This window comes from Pseudophryne corroboree, chromosome 8 (genome assembly GCF_028390025.1).
Source record: "Pseudophryne corroboree isolate aPseCor3 chromosome 8, aPseCor3.hap2, whole genome shotgun sequence".
Classification (NCBI taxonomy): Eukaryota; Metazoa; Chordata; class Amphibia; order Anura; family Myobatrachidae; genus Pseudophryne; species Pseudophryne corroboree.
Window position 1 is genome coordinate 74,406,385 of NC_086451.1, and position 20,342 is coordinate 74,426,726.

General features: G+C 48.1%; 1 protein-coding gene across 1 annotated transcript in view; it reads right to left on the reverse strand.

The window, feature by feature from the left end:
* Positions 1-317: 317 nt before the first annotated feature.
* Positions 318-20,342, reverse strand: part of HMCN2 (hemicentin 2) — a 491,624-nt gene continuing 471,599 nt past the window's right edge. Inside the window, exons 86-90 of the mRNA XM_063936681.1 lie at positions 17,787-17,915; positions 5,302-5,589; positions 4,863-4,982; positions 3,103-3,229; positions 318-2,304 (exon numbers count right to left, since the gene is read on the reverse strand). Of these exons, the coding sequence (XP_063792751.1) occupies positions 1,947-2,304; positions 3,103-3,229; positions 4,863-4,982; positions 5,302-5,589; positions 17,787-17,915 (1,022 nt within the window). The 3' untranslated portion in view covers positions 318-1,946. The remainder of the gene's footprint in view (positions 2,305-3,102; positions 3,230-4,862; positions 4,983-5,301; positions 5,590-17,786; positions 17,916-20,342) is intronic.

The following is a 20,342-nucleotide window of genomic DNA, read 5'->3' on the forward strand; positions in this document are numbered from 1 at the left end:
GCTGGTCCCCCGTCGGCTGTACATGCAGGCCAATATGGACGATCTCGTCCATATTTGCTTGCACTTCAATGCAGCTGGGTGACGGGGGGAGTGAAGAAACTTCACTCCCCCCGTCACTGCCCCCCCGCCGCCGGGCAGCTCGGCCAGTGTGTAGGGCCTATTAGATTTGGGTGTGGTGGGTTCAATCTGAAATCTAAATTGCAGTGTAAAAATAAAGCAGCCAGTATTTACCCCACCCAAATCTAACTCTCTCTGCACATGTTATATCTGCCTCCCCTGCAGTGCACATGGTTTTGCTCAACTGCTAACAAAGTTCCTGCTGTGATCAACTCAGAATTACCCCCATTGTTCTAGTGGTCCCCTTCCTAATATTAGCACCTGCCCTCCCCGCAGCTCACCGTGAGTGACGTGGGAGGTGTTTTCCTTCCAGGAATCCCACTACATAGCACCATAAAGTATCTGCTGAACCTGTTCCCTCTGCGGTACAGAAAATATCACCGGCATTACCCAGGGGTTGCCAGTAAGAGAGAAGGAGGATAATCCTAGCAATTAAATAACTACAAAAAAAAAAAAACATTCCTGCAACAAATATTTTTACCATGATATACAAATCATATTTTGATAAACAATGGAATTGGAAAATATTAATTAAAATCATAGAATCCTTTTTGATTGCATTTATTGACCAGTAGCTTCATATTGGAGGCAGCTGTGCCGTGTTCCTTATGGGGTAAAGGTGCAACTGCCCCGGGTCTCACCGGGATTGTTGAAACTGGGCCAGTGACGGATTCCTGAGATGGCCTGTCTTGCAGCATTCCTTCCAATATCTGTCTGATGTGAATTTCATTAGGCCTGGGCAACCCACCTGTTGTAGAACTACAAATCCCAGCATCCCCTACCAGCTAGTGGTCATACTACAACAGTTGCAGAGCCACCGTCTGTGTGTAAATGAGTGATATAGTCTAAATTTAAGGCCATGTTGGTTTACAAATTTTCCCATCATTATTATTAAAACAGAACTGTAGAATAAAACCAGCTGCAGTGATGAAAATCACATACGCTGAGGAATAAAATGAATAGTAATAATTAAATGTAGGCTTTTTGCAGACAGCCCCTCCACCAGACCTATACTCGCATCACAGTCATCCACTGATCAAGGGGCATTTGTAAAAAAACGATGCACAGGCAACTAAGCAAACAAACATACAGCAGCGCTCACTAGCTAAACTGTACTAGAACAATGAAGGCAGCTAATTGGTTAGAATGGGACACAAAACCTTTTTATTTTTGCGACTTGCAGCCATTGGGCGAATCGACCCAGTGTTTTAAAGGGGCAATCATTTTAAAAGACAAAACTAATCTGGTTTAGCCTTTTAAATGATTGCCCCTTTAAAACATCAGGTAGACTCGCCGGGAATTTGCCGATGCCTAAAATTTGCAGGTCATTACAGTTACCTGTGTCTTTTCCATTCCCAACGGATTGTCCTGAGTGAACGCCGCCCCCTGTTGGTTCAAAACTATCATACAACTCCCTGAGACAGGTACAGACAGGTCAGCAGGTTGCATCAGGGCTGGAAGAGAACCAAGTGAGCAGCCAGCCAGCATCCCTCTGTGTAAGCATCATTACTATCCCATTCATTCATTTACCCTGATCTCTTGTGTGATTGAAAGTCATTCACTCGCATTCTATACTGAGGATTTGTCTACGGGTTATTCTCTTTCTCATCCTGTGTGAGGCTCAAAATGCTGCAGAAAGTTGTCCAGTTCCTGATTCCATATCTGGCACACATAAGTGGGCAGTGCAAGCACCTTCCGATATTGATACTGGCATAATGTATAAAAATATACTTTTAGTATTACGGTGATGGAGGTTTGTCATTTTTGGAAAGATGGCTTCATAGTAGCCTTTCAGGGTTCTCGTAATTCTCCAGTCTGGGTGTTTGGGCTCAATAGGGATACGGAGAAACAGAGATGTATATTATAAATACGCTATGGTAGCGAATCCCCTGCGCGCTGTGAGTCAGCGCCTGCACTTTTAGTCGGTAAACTCCTGAGGTGTCCAGTGGCCGCAGAGTATAGATGATGCCGTGACCCCCCTCATCACGGATAGCAAAGGGGCTGCCGGAATCTTGTTCTAAAGCAGTGTAGCTGGTTCGGTTTTGCAGGACACCCCCTTCAGAGAAGGCGCTAAGGCGAATGACATCGTGACTGGTGGGTATCCCATAAGGTAATGTCAAGAGTTTGTATTGCAGGCTGTAGGGACCGCCTGTGCTGCAGTCCGTCAGACATCGCCGGTAGCACGTCCTGCAGGCAAAAGAGGACATCATTCCAATCAATACTTACTATATGTGGACTAGAGTTTAATGACATATTCATATGAGCACCAATGTGTTTTGATCATGTGTATTAATGACGACTCGCTGGACCAGTGTTGGGGTATGAGCCTCCCTATTTCAAATGCCAGCTCCAAAGCCTAAGTTACATAGTAAATATTAAGGTTACATGTTCAGGCTGAGCCTCTCCTGATCACAAGGTCATGGACAATCTATCCAGAGGTGTGCAGAGGCCATGCAGGGCGGCACTGCATCCTGTGCCGGTTCCACCACCTGAACATGTGACGATGTGAGGTCACACTGAGGAGGCAGAGCCACCAGCACCAGGAAGTACAGTACTGCCCGCTGCTCTGCAACATTTATACTGCCCGCAGGGCACCTCTCACTCACCCCTTAGTATAGCCCTGGGTCCAAGCGCCTTATTCACATGTGATGTGAATGTAATTGACTTGCGAACAGAATGCTGATGCGACTACATGTAATTGCACGATCCCACTCTTTTGTCTGTGAGAGTAGCCATCACTTACATGGAAAGATGGCGCCATAGGCAAAATGTGGTAGAGTAGGGTAAGGGGTGGGGTGCACACGGCTTCCCAGGCATTTATATGCCACTGGTCACATCAATGCATCAATTACAATGACTTACTCTGTGTAAACATAACTGCAGCTGAGATTATTAGAGGGTTACTATGTTCTCTACTGACGTACAAATAATAATGAATAGTTCAGTGACATCCTGCTGTCCTTGCATGCTCTCTATGAGTCTTACCCTGGGCTGGGGCCCTTTGTGTAAGAGGCAGGACACGGAGTATCCAGACACTGGTGTCCCCCTTTGGTGTTGAAACACATCTGGTTGGATCCACAGCTAACTCTCTGCTCTGCACATTCGTCAATGTCTAGAGAGAGAAGCAGGAAAAGGACATATAGTGATTATACAACTCACCTCTGACGTTTCTCCACTTGTATCATTACACATTCATCTAGGGCTACAGCTTAGACTACATCACTGTTCAGCGTATTACCTTCACACAGCTCTGACACAGCACACAATGGCTCAGTATTATAGACATGCTAAGAAGCCCATAATGGCTTCAACAAACAGCAACTTACAGCTCTGAGTAGCAGCAGAGTATCGGATCATTTACAGCCCCACTAATGTGCAAAAGTACAAAGTGAAGAAGGCTATTGCCTATGAGTAGCAGATCGCATGTCTTTTGGACAGCAAACTACAGGCCTATTAGAATGCAGACTACAGGCCTATCAGATGGCGGTATATGGACCTACTGGATAGTAGACTACAAGTATTTCAGACGGCAGAGGACAGGCTTATCAGGCTGCAGGGTACAGGCCTATCAGGCGGCAGGGTACAGGCCTATCAGGCGGCAGGGTACAGGCCTATCAGGCGGCAGGGTACAGGCCTATCAGGCGGCAGGGTACAGGCCTATCAGGCGGCAGGGTACAGGCCTATCAAGCGGCAGGGTACAGGCCTATCAGGCGGCAGAGTACAGGCCTATCAGAGGGCAGACTACAGGCCTATCAGATGGCGGTATATGGACCTACTGGATAGTAGACTACAAGTATTTCAGACGGCAGAGTACAGGCCTATCAGGCGACAGAGTACAGGGCCTATCAGGCGGCAGAGTACAGGGCCTATCAGGCGGCAGAGTACAGGGCCTATCAGGCGGCAGAGTACAGGGCCTATCAGATGGCAGAGTACAGGCCTATCAGATGGCAGAGTAGAGGCCTATCAAATGGCAGAGTAGAGGCCTATCAGACGGCAGAGTAGAGGCCTATCAGACGGCAGACTACAGGCCTATCAGATGGCGGTATACAGACCTATCGGATAGACTACAAGTATTTCAGATGGCAGAGTACAGGCCTATCACATGGCGGTATACGGACCTATCGGATAGTAGACTACAGGCCTATCAGGCGGCAGAGTAAAGGGCCTATCAGGCGGCAGAGTACAGGCCTATCAGAGGACAGACTACAGGCCTATCAGAGGGCAGACTACAGGCCTATCAGAGGGCAGACTACAGGCCTATCAGAGGGCAGAGTAGAGGCCTATCAGAGGGCAGAGTAGAGGCCTATCAGAGGGCAGAGTAGAGGCCTATCAGAGGGCAGAGTAGAGGCCTATCAGATGGCAGAGTAGAGGCCTATCAGACGGCAGACTACAGGCCTATCAGATGGCGGTATACAGACCTATCGGATAGACTACAAGTATTTCAGATGGCAGAGTACAGGCCTATCACATGGCGGTATACGGACCTATCGGATAGCAGAGTACAGGCCTATCAAGCGGCAGAGTACAGGCCTATCAAGCGGCAGAGTACAGGCCTATCAGGCGGCAGAGTACAGGCCTATCACAGAGTACAGGCCTATCAGATGGCAGAGTACAGGGCACAAGCCTATCAGATGGCAGAGTACAGGGCACAGGCCTATCAGAGGGCAAAGTGCAACTAACGGCAGAAAGCTACAACACTATTTAGCGTTAGGGTTGTAGTTGGCTGCTCAGCCTGAGGTACGTACCTTGGCAGTTCCGGTTGTTGGGGAGTAGCCGGTAACCTGAAGGGCAGAAACACTGGTAGCTGCCCTCTGTGTTTCTACATTCGTGTTGGCAGAGATTCCTCTGTTGGCATTCATCTATGTCTGGTTGGAGAGAGCATGGGAGGTCTGTTAAATCACACAGCAGGGAATAATAACAGAACAAAAACACTTCCACCTAATTAATGACAATATAAATGGCCATATTGCTCCTGCAAATGCACTACTAGAAAACATTTGGATTAGGATGACGTATTACATACTTATACCGTAGTGATGCCACTAATGCTATTACAGCGTCATTGTAATGACAGAACGCTCTACATCATGCCAACCTCTTAAAGCCAATCCTATTTATGCTACATGTACAATGAATACTGCACATGGCCCTGTATGCTCAATATACTTATATAATCCATCTTACCTGTGCACACCCCATTTCTACGGACAAATCCCAGGGGACAGCGAGCTGTGCTGCCTTGGCCAATCACGTTGCCATTCTGGCTGTAGGACAACCAGCTATACACATTGTTTCCTTGAATGCGAGCACTAGTCAGGGCACCGGTGTTGTTTCCAAGCCTCTCCATTCCTGCACATGACCGTGCATCTCCCAGGAGCTGCTTCCCAGGTGGGCACAGGCACCTGTAGCTGCCGGCAAGGTTCTGACACTGGTACGCGCAGGGTTTGGGCACCTGCTGGCATTCATTAATATCTGTAGATGGAAAAATAGGATTTTGATAACCTACCAGTAAATCCTTTTCTCCTAGTCCGTAGAGGATGCTGGGGACGACATCAAGACCATGGGGTATAGACGGGATCCGCAGGAGACATGGGCACTCTAAAGACTTTTCATTGGGTGTGAACTGGCTCCTCCCTCTATGCCCCTCCTCCAGACCTCAGTTGCAGGAACTGTGCCCAGGGAGACTGACATTTAGAGGAAAGGAATTACTTAACTAGTGGTGAGATATCTACCAACTCACACCTTCAACCATACCGCACACATTGGCATTCAACATAACACACATCAACAGGCATGAACTAAATGCAGCAACATGCTGAAACCAAGATAACACAACTTGTGTAACTGTAATAACTAAACTGCAGGTAAAGTACGCACTGGGACGGGCGCCCAGCATCCTCTACGGACTAGGAGAAAAGGATTTACCGGTAGGTTATCAAAATCCTCTTTTCTCATACATCCTAGAGGATGCTGGTGACGACATCAAGACCATGGGGTCTATACCAAAGCTCCAGTACGGGCGGGAGAGTGCGGATGACCCTGCAGCACCGATTGACCAAACTTTAGGTCCTCATCGGCCAAGGTGTCAAACTTGTAGAACTTAGCAAATGTGTTTGACCCTGACCAAGTAGCTGTAGTATGAGCTTGCTGAATCGCATTTCTAATCCAACGTGCAATAGTCTGCTTGGAAGCAGGACAGCCAATCTTGTTGTGATCATACAGGACAAGCAGAGCCTCTGTTTTCCGTATACAAGCTGTTCTAGCAACATAGATTTTCAAAGCTCTAACCACATCTAGAGACTTTGAATCAGTGAATGTGTCAGTAACTACTGGCACCACAATAGGTTGGTTTATGTGAAAAGCAGAAACCACCTTTGGAAGAAAATGTTGGCGAGTCCGCAACTCTGCCCTATCTTCATGGAAAATCAGGTAAGGGCTCTTGTGAGACAAGGCCCCCAATTCAGACACCCGCCTTGTGGATGCCAATGCCAAAAGCATCACCACTTTCCAAGTGAGAAACTTCAACTCTATCTTTTGTAGAGGCTCAAACCAATCCGATTGAAGGAACTGCAATACCACGTTAAGGTCCCATGGTGCCACTGGAGGCACGAATGGAGGCTGGATGTGCAGAACCCCTTTCACGAAGGTCTGAACCTCTGGAAGAGAGGCTAATTGTTTTTGGAAGAACACTGACAAGGCCGAAATTTAGACCTTGATTGATCCCAATTGTAGGCCCGTCTCCACACCATCCTGCAAAACGTACTAAGTGAAACTCTTCCGTAGGAGCTTTCTTGTATTCACACCAAGACACATATTTTCTCCAAATACGGTGGTAATGTTTTGACGTTACTCCCTTTCTGGCCTGAATAAGGGTGGAGATGACCTCCTTAGGAATACCCTTCCTGGCTAGGATACGGCGCTCAACAGCCATGCCAACAAACGTAGCCGCTGTAAGTCTTGGTACACACATGGCCCCTGCTGCAGCAGGTCCTCCCGAGGAGGAAGAGGCCGAGGATCTCCTATGAGTAACTGCTGAAGATCTGGGTATCAAGCCCTTCTTGGCCAGTCTGGGGCAATGAAGATTGCTCGAAGCCTTGTCTTTCTTATGATCCTGAGTACTTTTGGGATCAGCGGAAGTGGAGGGAAAACATACACTGACGGAAACACCCACTGGGTCACCAGTGCATCCACTGCTACTGCTTGAGGGTCTCTCGACCTGGAACAGTATCTCTGAAGCTTCTTGTTGAGACGAGACGCCATCATGTCTATTTGAGGAACTCCCCAAAGACTTGTCACCTCTGCGAAGACTTCTTGGTGGAGGCCCCACTCTCCTGGATGGAGATCGTGTCTGCTGAGGAAGTCTGCTATCCAGTTGTCTACTCCCGGAATGAATATTGCCGACAGAGCTTGTAGATGTTTTTCTGCCCAGCGGAGGATTTTTATCGCCTCTGCCATTGCCGCTCTGCTTTTCGTTCCACCCTGCCTGTTTATGTATGCGACTGCTGTTACATTGTCCGCCTGGATCTGCACGGGACGGTCTTGAAGATGATGTACCGCTTGTTGAAGGCCGTTGTAAATGGCTCTTAGCTCCAGCACGTTTATGTGAAGGAAGGCTTCCTGATGTGACCAACGTCCCTGGAAGTTTTCTCCCTGAGAGACTGCTCCCCAGCCTCGGAGACTTGCATCCGTGGTTACTAGGACCCAGTCCTGAATGCCGAACCTGCGTCCCTCTAGCAGGTGAGAGCTGTGCAACCACCACAGGAGCGAAATCCTGGTTTCTCTATCGTCCTAGTGGATGCTGGGGTTCCTGAAAGGACCATGGGGAATAGCGGCTCCGCAGGAGACAGGGCACAAAAAGTAAAGCTTTAGGATCAGGTGGTGTGCACTGGCTCCTCCCCCTATGACCCTCCTCCAAGCCTCAGTTAGATTTTTGTGCCCGGCCGAGAAGGGTGCAATCTAGGTGGCTCTCCTAAAGAGCTGCTTAGAAAAGTTTAGCTTAGGTTTTTTATTTTACAGTGAGTCCTGCTGGCAACAGGATCACTGCAACGAGGGACTTAGGGGAGAAGAAGTGAACTCACCTGTGTGCAGGATGGATTGGCTTCTTTGGCTACTGGACATTAGCTCCAGAGGGACGATCACAGGTACAGCCTGGATGGTCACCGGAGCCTCGCCGCCGGCCCCCTTGCAGATGCTGAAACAAGAAGAAGGTCCAGAATCGGCGGCATGAAGACTCCTCAGTCTTCTTAAGGTAGCGCACAGCACTGCAGCTGTGCGCCATTTCCTCTCAGCACACTTCACACGGCAGTCACTGAGGGTGCAGGGCGCTGGAAGGGGGGCGCCCTGGGAGGCAATGAAAACCTATTTTTGGCTAAAAATACCTCACATATAGCCTCCGGGGGCTATATGGAGATATTTAACCCCTGCCAGAATCCGTTAAGAGCGGGAGACGAGGCCGCCGAAAAAGGGGCGGGGCCTATCTCCTCAGCACACAGCGCCATTTTCCCTCACAGAAAGGCTGGAGGGAAGGCTCCCAGGCTCTCCCCTGCACTGCACTACAGAAACAGGGTTAAAACAGAGAGGGGGGGCACTAATTTGGCGTTAGAAATATATAAAAAAGATGCTATAAGGGAAAACACTTATATAAGGTTGTCCCTATATAATTATAGCGTTTTTGGTGTGTGCTGGCAAACTCTCCCTCTGTCTCTCCAAAGGGCTAGTAGGTCCTGTCCTCTATCAGAGCATTCCCTGTGTGTGTGCTGTGTGTCGGTACGTGTGTGTCGACATGTATGAGGACGATGTTGGTGAGGAGGCGGAGCAATTGCCTGTAATGGTGATGTCACTCTCTAGGGAGTCGACACCGGAATGGATGGCTTATTTAGGGAATTACGTGATAATGTCAACACGCGGCAAGGTCGGTTGACGACATGAGACGGCCGACAAACAATTAGTACCGGTCCAGACGTCTCAAAAACACCGTCAGGGGTTTTAAAACGCCCGTTTACTTTAGTCGGTCGACACAGACACAGACAGGGACACTGAATCCAGTGTCGACGGTGAATAAACAAACGTATTCCTTATTAGGGCCACACGTTAAGGGCAATGAAGGAGGTGTTACATATTTCTGATACTACAAGTACCACAAAAGAGGGTATTATGTGGGATGTGAAAAAACTACCGTAGTTTTTCCTGAATCAGATAAATTAAATGAAGTGTGTGATGATGCGTGGGTTCCCCCCGATAGAAAATATGGGCGGTATACCCTTTCCCGCCAGAAGTTAGGGCGCGTTGGGAAACACCCCTTAGGGTGGATAAGGCGCTCACACGCTTATCAGAACAAGTGGCGGTACCGTCTATAGATAGGGCCGTCCTCAAGGAGCCAGCTGACAGGAGGCTGGAAAATATCATAAAAAGTATATACACACATACTGGTGTTATACTGCGACCAGCGATCGCCTCAGCCTGGATGTGCAGAGCTGGGGTGGCTTGGTCGGATTCCCTGACTAAAAATATTGATACCCTTGACAGGGACAGTATTTTATTGACTATAGAGCATTTAAAGGATGCATTTCTATATATGCGAGATGCACAGAGGGATATTTGCACTCTGGCATCAAGAGTAAGTGCGATGTCCATATCTGCCAGAAGATGTTTATGGACACGACAGTGGTCAGGTGATGCAGATTCCAAACGGCACAAAGGTGTATTGCCGTATAAAGGAAGAGGAGTTATTTGGGGTCGGTCCATCGGACCTGGTGGCCACGGCAACTGCTGGAAAATCCACCGTTTTTTACCCTAAGTCACATCTCTGCAGAAAAAGACACCGTCTTTTCAGCTTCAGTCCTTTCGTCCCTATAAGAGTCATATCTGCCCAGGGATAGAGGAAAGGGAAGAAGACTGCAGCAGGCAGCCCATTCCCAGGAACAGAAGCGTTCCACCGCTTCTGACAAGCTCTCAGCATGACGCTGAGACCGTACAGGACCCCTGGATCCTACAAGTAGTATCCCAGGGGTACAGATTGGAATGTCGAGACGTTTCCCCTGCGCAGGCTCCTGAAGTCTGCTTTACCAAGGTCTCCCTCCGACAAGGAGGCAGTATGGGAAACAATTCACGAGCTGTATTCCCAGCAGGTGATAATTAAATTACCCCTCCTACAACAAGAAAAGGGGTATTATTCCACACTATATTGTGGTACTGAAGCCAGAAGGCTAGGTGAGACCTATTCTAAATCTAAAAAAAAAAAAAATTTGAACACTTACAAAGGTTCAAATCAAGATGGAGTCATTCAGAGCAGTGATAACGAACCGGGAAGAAGGGGACTATATGGTGTCCCGAGACATCAGGGATGCTTACCTCCATGTCCCAAATTTGCCCTTATCACTAAGGGTACCTCAGGTTCGTGGTACAGAACTGTCACTATCCGTTTCAGACGCTGCCGTTTGGATTGTCCACGGCACCCCGGGTCTTTACCAAGGTAATGGCCGAAATGATGGTTCTTCTTCGAAGAAAAGGCGTCTTAATTATCCCTTACTTGGACGATCTCCTGATAAGGGAAAAGTCCAGGGAACAGTTGGAGGTCGGAGTAGCACTATCTCGGATACTGTTACAACAGCAGGGGTGGATTCTAAATATTCCAAAATCGCAGCTGATCCCGACAACAAGTCTCCTGTGCTTAGGGATGATTCTGGACACAGTCCAGAAAAAGGTGTTTCTCCCGGAAGAGAAAGCCAGGGAGTTATCCGAGCTAGTCAGGAACCTCCTAAAATCAGTGCATCATTGCACAAGGGCCATGGTAAAAAAAATGGTGACTTCCTTCGAAGCAATTCCAGTCGGCAGATTTCATGCAAGAACTTTTCAGTGGGATCTGCTGGACAAATGGTCCGGATCGCATCTTCAGATGCATCAGCGGATAACCCTATATCCAAGGACAAGGGTGTCTCTCCTGTGGTGGTTACAGAGTGCTCATCTTCTAGAGGGCCGCAGATTCGGCATTCAGTTTTGGATGTTGGTGACCACGGAGGCCAGCCCGAGAGGCTGGGGAGCAGTCACACAAGGAAAAAATTTCCAGGGAGTGTGATCAAGTCTGGAGACTTTTCTCCACATAAATATAGCTAAGGGTAAATTTATAATGCTCTAAGCTTAGCAAGACCTCTGCTTCAAGGTCAGCCGGTATTGATCCAGTGGGATAAAACATCACGGCAGTCGCCCACGTAAATAGACAGGGCGGCACAAGAAGCAGGAGGGCAGTGGCAAAAACTGCAAGGACTTTTTGCTGGGCGGAAAATCATGTGATAGCACTGTCAGCAGTGTTTCATTCCGGGAATGGAAACTGGGAAGCAGACTTCCTCAGTAGGCACGACCTCCACCCGGCAGAGTGGGAACTTCATGGGGAAGTTTTACACATGATTGTAAACCGTTGGGAATTACCAAAGGTGGACATGATGGCGTCCCGTCTGAACAAAAAACGGGACAGGTATTGCGCCAGGTTAAGAGACCCTCAGGCAATAGCTGTGGACGTTCTGGTAACACCGTGGGTGTACCAGTCGGTGTATGTGTTCCATCCTCTGCTTTTCATACCTAAGGTACTGAGAATTATAAGAAGTAGAGGAGTAAGAACTATACTCATGGCTCCGGATTGGCCAAGAAGGACTTGGTACCCGGAACTTCAAGAGATGCTCACAGAGGACTTATGGCCTCTGCCGCTAAGAAGGGACTTGTTTCAGCAAGTACCATGTCTGTTCCAAGACTTACCGCAGCTGCGTTTGACGGCATGGCGGTGGAACGCCGGATCCTAAGGGAAAAGGCATTCAGGAAGAGGTCATTCCTACCCTGGTCAAAGCCAGAAAGGAGGTGACCGCACAACATTATCACCACATGTGGCGAAAATATGTTGCGTGGTGTGAGGCCAGGAAGGCCCCACGAAGAAATTTCAACTCGGTCGATTCCTACATTTCCTGCAAACAGGAGTGTCTATGGGCCTCAAATTGGGGTCCATTAAGGTTCAAATTTCGGCCCTGTCGATTTTTCTTCCAGAAAGAATTGGCTTCAGTTCCTGAAGTCCAGAAGTTTGTCAAGGGAGTATTGCATATACAACCCCCTTTTGTGCCTCCAGTGGCACTGTGGGATCTCAACGTAGTTCTGGGATTCCTCAAAACACATTGGTTTAAAACCAGTCAAATCTGTGGATTTGAAGCATCTCACATGAAAAGTGAACATGCTCTTGGACCTGGCCTGGACCAGGCGAGTGTCAAATTGGTGGTTTTTTTCTCAAAAAAGCCCATATCTGTTTGTCCATTCGGACAGGGCAGAGCTGCGGACTCGTCCCCAGTTCTCTCCCTAAGGTGGTGTCAGTGTTTCACCTGAACCAGCTTATTGTGGTGTCTTGCGCCTACTAGGGACTTGGAGGACTCCAAGTTGCTAGATGTGGTCAGGGCCCTGAAAATATAGGTTCCAGGACGGCTGGAGTCAGGAAAACTGACTTGCTGTTATCCTGTATGCACCCAACAAACTGGGTGCTCTTGCTTCTAAGCAGACTTTTGCTAGTTGGATGTGTAATACAATTCAGCTTGCACATTCTGTGGCAGGCCTGCCACAGCCAAAATATGTAAATGCCCATTCCACAAGGAAGGTGGGCTCATCTTGGGCGGCTGCCCGAGGGGTCTCGGCTTTACAACTTTGCCGAGCGGCTATTTAGTCAGGGGCAAACACGTTTGTAAAATCCTACAAATTTGATAACCTGGCTAAGGAGGACCTGGAGTTCTCTCATTCGGTGCTGCAGAGTCATCCGCACTCTCCCGCCCGTTTGGGAGCTTTGGTATAATCCCCATGGTCCTTTCAGGAACCCCAGCATCCACTAGGACGATAGAGAAAATAAGAATTTACTTACCGATAATTCTATTTCTCGGAGTCCGTAGTGGATGCTGGGCGCCCATCCCAAGTGCGGATTATCTGCAATACTTGTACATAGTTACAAAAATCGGGTTATTATTGTTGTGAGCCATCTTTCAGAGGCTCCGCTGTTATCATACTGTTAACTGGGTTCAGATCACAGGTTGTACAGTGTGATTGGTGTGGCTGGTATGAGTCTTACCCGGGATTCATAAATCCTTCCTTATTGTGTACGCTCGTCCGGGCACAGTATCCTAACTGAGGCTTGGAGGAGGGTCATAGGGGGAGGAGCCAGTGCACACCACCTGATCCTAAAGCTTTACTTTTTGTGCCCTGTCTCCTGCGGAGCCGCTATTCCCCATGGTCCTTTCAGGAACCCCAGCATCCACTACGGACTCCGAGAAATAGAATTATCGGTAAGTAAATTCTTATTTTTTGATGACAGGATTATCTTTCTGTGCATGTGTAGGTGTGACCCCGACCACTTGTCCAACAGGTCCCACTGGAATACTCTGGCATGGAATCTGACAAACTGTATGGCCTCGTAGGCCGCCACCATCTTCCCCAACAACCAAATGCACTGATGGATCGACACACTTGATGGTTTCAATATCTGTTTTACCATTTTCTGGATTTCCAGAGCCTTTTCCAGCGGAAGAAATACTCTCTGAACTTCTGTGTCCAGAATCATCCCGAGGAAAAAGACAACCTTGTCGTCTGTTCCAACCGTGACTTTGGGTAATTTATGATCCACTCGTGTTGTTGGAGTATTGACAGGGAGAGGGATATGTTTTGTAATAACTGCTCCCTGGATCTCGCCTTTATCAGGAGGTCGTCCAGATAAAGGATTATATTGACTCCTTTCTGACGAAGGAGGACCATCATCTCTGCCATCACCTTGGTGAATACCCTCGGCGCCATGGAGAGACCAAAAGGTAATGTCTGGAATTGGTAATGGCAATCCTGAATCGCGAATCTCAGATAAGCCTGGTGAGGAGGATAAATGGGAACATGCAGGTAAGCATCCTTTATGTCCACCGACACCAAGTAGTCCCCCTCCTCCAGACTGGCAATCACCGCCCGAAGTGATTCCATCTTGAACTTGAACCTTTTCAGGAAGAAATTCAGATTTTTTTAGATTTAGGATCGGTCTGACCGAGCCATCCGGCTTCGGAACAACAAAAAGGCTTGAATAAAAACCCCGCCCTTGTTGTGACAACGGTACCAGGACTATGACCTGGTCTTGACATAATTTTTTGGATTGCCGCTGTTACTGCTTCTCTCTGGCGGAGAAGCTGGCAAGGTCGATTTGAAAAATCGGCATGGGGGAACGTCTTGAAACTCTAGTTTGTATCCCTGGGATACTATTTGCAACACCCAGGGGTCCAGGCCAGACAGAATCCAATCCTGGCTGAAGAGTTTGAGATGTGCCCCCACCCGAGCGGCCTCCCGCAAGGGAGTTCCAGCGTCATGCTGGGGATTTGGCAGAATTAGGGGTAGACTTTTGCTCTTGGGAACCTGGAGCCGGTGTGGGCTTCTTTCCCCTTCCCCTTCCCCTTCCTGCAAAGAAGGGGGAACCTCTCGTCTTTTTGTATTTATTGGGCCGAAAGGACTGCATTTGCGGGTGATAGGTCTTTTTTGCCGGTGCAGGCGCAGAGGGCAAAATTGTTGACTTACCTGCGGTAGCTGCCGAGACTAACGCGTCCAGGCCATCGCCAAATAAGGCCTCACCTTTATATGGGAGAGCCTCCATGTTTATTTTGGAATCTGCATCCGCGTTCCACTGGCGAATCCATAATGCCCGCCTAGCCGATACTGCCATGGTTGCGGCTTGTGAACTCAAGAGTCCAATATCCTTCATTGCTTCCAGCATGTAGGCGGCAGCGTCCTTGATATTCCCTAACTTAAGGAGTAGCTCATCTTTATCAATCGTGTCAATTTCTGATGACCCTCTTTCTGATCATGTTTCAATAGCGCGACTCACCCATGCGCAGGCAATAGTGGGCCTGAGCAGTGTACCATTGGTAACATAAATGGATTTCAATGTCGTTTCCATTTTGCGGTCTGCCGGCTCTTTAAGAGAAGCCGTGCCAGGAGCAGGGAGAATTACCTTCTTTGTCAACCTGGAAAGTGCACTGTCTAACACAGGGGGTGACTCCCATTTTTTCCTGTCTTCAACCGGGAAAGGATAAGCTATGTGAATCCTTTTGGGAATACAACATTTTTTATCAGGATTCACCCACATCCCTTCAAACAGAGCATTTAGTTTGTGTGAAGGAGGGAACGTGACTTTGGATTTCTTTTCCTTACATAAATAAGCTTTCTCCTGAGGTACAGGAGTGCTTTCTGTAACCTCCAACACGTCCCTTATAGCCACAATCATATATTGTATACTTCTTGCCAATTTATGATCTATTTCTCTGGATTCACTATTGTCGACACAAGAATCAGAATCTGTGTCGGTATCAGTGTTTACAACATTTGCAAATGGTCTCTTATGTGACCCAGAGGGGCTGCCCGCATAAGGAATAACAGCATCCTGAAAAATCACATCTTCCACAGATTTTCTCCAGCATGCAGCCTTAGATTCAGACTTATCCAATCTACGGTTAATCAGATGCATACTGTCACGTAGCTCTTTCACCCATGCAGGCTCTTGGTGTGCCGGTAGCGCCACCACATTACAACTCTGTGTCCCTAAAATGGCTTCCTCCGGGGAGGGACTCCCTGCCTCCAACATGCCTCACACGTGTACACCACACTCACAGACACACTGGGACTTATTTTGGGGACAGACCCACAGTAAAATCGGTCAGAGGGACACAGGATAGGAGCAGCCAGTTCACAATCCCAGCGCCAGTATTGCCTGTGAACACAGTATGTCCACAGCCCAAAAGCGCTTTTAAATAGTAATATACACTATCAAATGCACCACAATCGCTTTGTGCCCCCCCCTTTATAGCACCCTGTACTTGGCAGAAGTGGAGGAGAGGACCAGCGTGTTCTCTGGAGCCTGATGAGAGAGAGAAAATGGTGCTGAGTAGTGTGCTGGCTGCCTGAGGAAGAAGCTCCGCCCTTTTTACCTCAGAAACTATTCATAATATTTATACTGGCGGGGGTAGGGCTGTGCCTGGGCATCTTATGCCCCCTTTTAGCCAGTTTGAGGTATTTTTCTTGCTGCCCAGGGCGCCCCCCCACCACCTGCACCCTACAGTGCCTGTGTGTGTGGGCAGCGATGGTGCGCTGCGCTCCCGCCAGCCGCGCCGCACCTCAGCCGTCACTTACTTGATTGAAGATCATTCTTCTCATACTCACCTGTCTTCTGAATTCTGGCTCTGTGAGGGGGGTGACGGCGTGCTGTGGGAGTGAGCATCTAGACACTGCTAGCGTTCAGTTCCCTTCAGGAGCTAATGGTGTCCTGTCAGCCAGAAGCAGAGCCATGAAACTCTGAGGAAGTTGGTTCTGCTTCTGCCCCCTCAGTCCCACGAAGCAGGGAGTCTGATGCCAGCAGATCTCCCTGAAAATAAAAAACCTAACATAAGTCTTTTCAGAGAAACTCAGTAGAGCTCCTCAGAGTGCATCCAGTCGACCTGGGCACATTTCTAAAACTGAGGTCTGGCGGAGGGGCATAGAGGGAGGAGCCAGTTCACACCCAATGAAAAGTCTTTAGAGTGCCCATGTCTCCTGCGGATCCCGTCTATACCCCATGGTCTTGATGTCGTCCCCAGCATCCTCTAGGACGTATGAGAAAGGAGAATGTTTCAGACATAGAACCACTGCAGCGAAACAAAGTGTTTTAATTGTCAATCAAGTACATGAATGGAATGAACAGCTTAAGAGTGTGCAGCATGACCTCAATCTACCCAATCTATCATTCAGGAAAGCAGAAGGGCTATTATTGTGTACCCAGTGCTGTACTTAGCAGCAGATTAGCTATACATGGCTATTACCTCTGGGAAGCACCGATCGACCCCAGATGGACCCCCTGATATGATTACCCCTGCCTGACAGTTTGGTAAAAGGACCATCACTTGAGTTTTGGGTCCTGCTTAAAAAGGATCCATACAATAAGTTAAACATCAATGATACTGATGAGGAACGCTGCAATATTTGCTGATAATTCACAAAATTTTTTAATGAAATTAACCATTTTCTAAAGGTTCTAGTTACCATAATATAGTTATAGTAGTAATTGTCCAATGCTATTAGCTAGTAAGAGACCAGATTGGCGCAACGTCAGATAATGAAAACGTTCAGGGTAACCCTCTACACATCAGTGATGTTATATAGGCAACAGACGGCCCCTGTGTGGGAATAGGATCTTCCCTCCTATTGCAGAGCACCAGACAGTGGGGCAGATGTATTAACCTGGAGAAGGGATAAGGAAGTGATAAACCAGTGATAAGTGGAAGGTGATAAACACACCAGCCAATCAGCTCCTATATGTAAACTAACAGGAGCTGATTGGCTGGTGCATTATCACCTTGCACTTAACACTACTTTATCACTGGTTTATCACTTCCTTATGTCTTATCCAGGTTAATACATCTGCCCCTGAGTGATACATACAGAGATATAGGGATACATTTATTAAATGGAGTGTTTTTTGTTTTGCGCCCCAGCCTGGTGCTACTCAGCATCAGTTCCCATCCTATAGGGACTGCAAGCCTGGTAACAACATAGAACCCCTTAAAAATACATACGTATTAGTGGCCCCGCATTAAGAAAGAATTTCCTACCCATCGACTGGACAGTGAATCCGGGCAGAGCAGAGCCATACGTACCCAGACATGGTCTGCCGACACCCTGAGACCTGTAGCCTCGCGGACATGCGCAGCGATATCCCCCCACAGTGTTCTCACACAGCTGGTTGTAGCGACACATGTGGGAGCCGTCACGACACTCATCAATATCTGAGGAAATAGAGGAATTGTTGCTTTAATTCAAATCTCTGCACATAGAGGACAATTGGTCCACTTAGTCTATGCACCCAGGCCCTGATTCAGAAATGTCCACAGATGCCGTCGCTGCTGCAATTTTGTAAGCATTGCTTGTGCACAAAATAGGAATGTAATACCTAGCGGTAATTCCTTTTCTCCTAGTCCGTAGGGGATAATGGGATGTCAATAGTTACCATGGGGTATAGATGGGGTCCATTGGAACCTGGTGCTTTACATTTTCTTCAGTGTGCTGGCTCCTCCCCTCTATGCCCCTCCTGCAGACTCAGTCTAGAAAAACTGTGCCCGAGGAGACGGACATACTTTGAGAGGAGGAAAGCAGATAAGAAAAAGTGGTGAGATACGCACACAACGTAACAAGAGGATAGCAGGGCAATCCACAACTTGAAACTAGGGACAGCAACAGCAGACCCAAACAGTAAACACACAAGAACAACTCTTGCAGGAAAATTCTAAGCACAGAGGTGGGCGCCCAGTATCCCCTACGGACTAGGAGAAAAGGAATTACCGGTAGGTACTAAATTCCTATTTTCTCTCACGTCCTAGGGGACACTGGGATGGTCAGAGTTACCAAGGGGATGTCCCAAAGCTCCCAGAACGGGTGGGAGAGTGCTGAAACCCCTGCAAAACCGAGCGACCAAACTGAAGGTCTTCAGTAGCCAAGGTATCGAACCTGTAAAACTTGACAAAAGTGTTCGAACCAGACCAAGTATCAGCTCAAGACACCGGGTTAGACCAAACAAAGTGAAAAACGTGGCGCTATTATAAATCACCTCTTACAGATAAAAGGAGAAATGCTCACACATAGTAAACAATAACTAAAATATACATCTTTTTGTTGGATGGGATCACTTTCCCCACATGATCTAAAAATTAAAAACTGAAGAGAATAGTGCAACACCAGACGATATTCAGCCTTATAGATCCGTTTATTGGTACCACTCACATAAATATGAGTATAATGTGCATATCATCCTCACCAGCCGCCCAGGAAGAACCCACCGACCTTATGGAGTGGGCCTGAACAGAACTCGGCAGCGGCAAGGCTGCCGAAGAGTAAGCCTGTTGGATAGTCATCCGGATCCAACGAGCAATGGACTGCTTTGAAGCAGGACAACCAATCTTTGTAGCGTCATAGAGAACAAACAGGGAATCAGATTTCCGGTGACGAGCAGTTCTCTTGACATGAACCTTCAAAGCCCGAACAACATCCAAGGATTTTGAGGCAACGGACACGTCATACAACACAGGAATCACAATGTGAAATGCCGACACAACCTTAGGCAGAAACTGCGGATGAGTCCTGAGCTCCGCTTTATCCTCGTGAAACACCAGATAAGGGTTCTTACAGGATAAGGCCCCCAATTCCGAGACACGCCTCGCTGAGGCCAAGGACAACAACATGACAGTCTTCCAAGTCAAATACTTCATGTACACCCGGTGTAATGGTTAAAACCAGTCAGATTGGAGAAAAGTCAGGACCAAATTGAGATCCACAGTGCCGTGGGAGGTGTAAAGGGTGGCTGAATCTGAAGAACACCCTTCAAGAACGTCTGGACTTCCAGGAGAATAGCCAACTGTTTCTGGAAGAAAATAGACAGGGCTGAGATCTGAACCTTAACAGAACCTAAACAAAGGCTCATATCCACACCGGCTTGCAGGAAGAGCAAAAACCTGCCCAGATGAAAATCTACAGTGGAGTACTGTCGACTCACACCAGGAGACATACCTCTTCAAGATGCAGTGGTAATGCTTAGATGTGACTACCTTCCGAGCCTGGACCATAGTCGAGATAACCTTGGCGGGAAGGTCTTTTCAGGCTAATATCTCCATTTCAACCGCCATGCTGTCAAACGTAGCCATGGTAAGTCTGGATAGACGAACGGACCTTGCAGAAGAAGGTCCTTTTGAAGCGGCAGAGGCCAGGCTCTTCGAGGGACATGGCCAGGAGGTCCGTATGAGGCCAATCCAGGGCAATCAGAATTACCTGAACGTTTTCCCTTTTTAGTCACTGGGAATGAGAGGAATCGGAAGGAACAGACAGATGAACTGGTAAATCCATGGCACCTTCAGAGCATCCACCGCTGCAGCCTGTGGACCCCTTGTCCTGGAGCAGTATCGATGCAGCTTCTTGTTGATTCGAGAAGCCATCATGTCGATCAGCGGGCAGCCCAACCGTTGTACCAACAGCTGAAACACCTGCGGGTGAATGCCCCACTCCCCCATGTGCAGATCGTGCCTGCTGAGGAAGTCCGCTTCTCAGTTGTCCACTCCTGGAATGAAAATGGCCGACATGGCCCTGGCATTGCATTCTGCCCAGAGGAGTATCCTAGACACCGCTCACATTGTGGCCCTGCTTTTTGTTCCTCCTTGTTTGTTTAT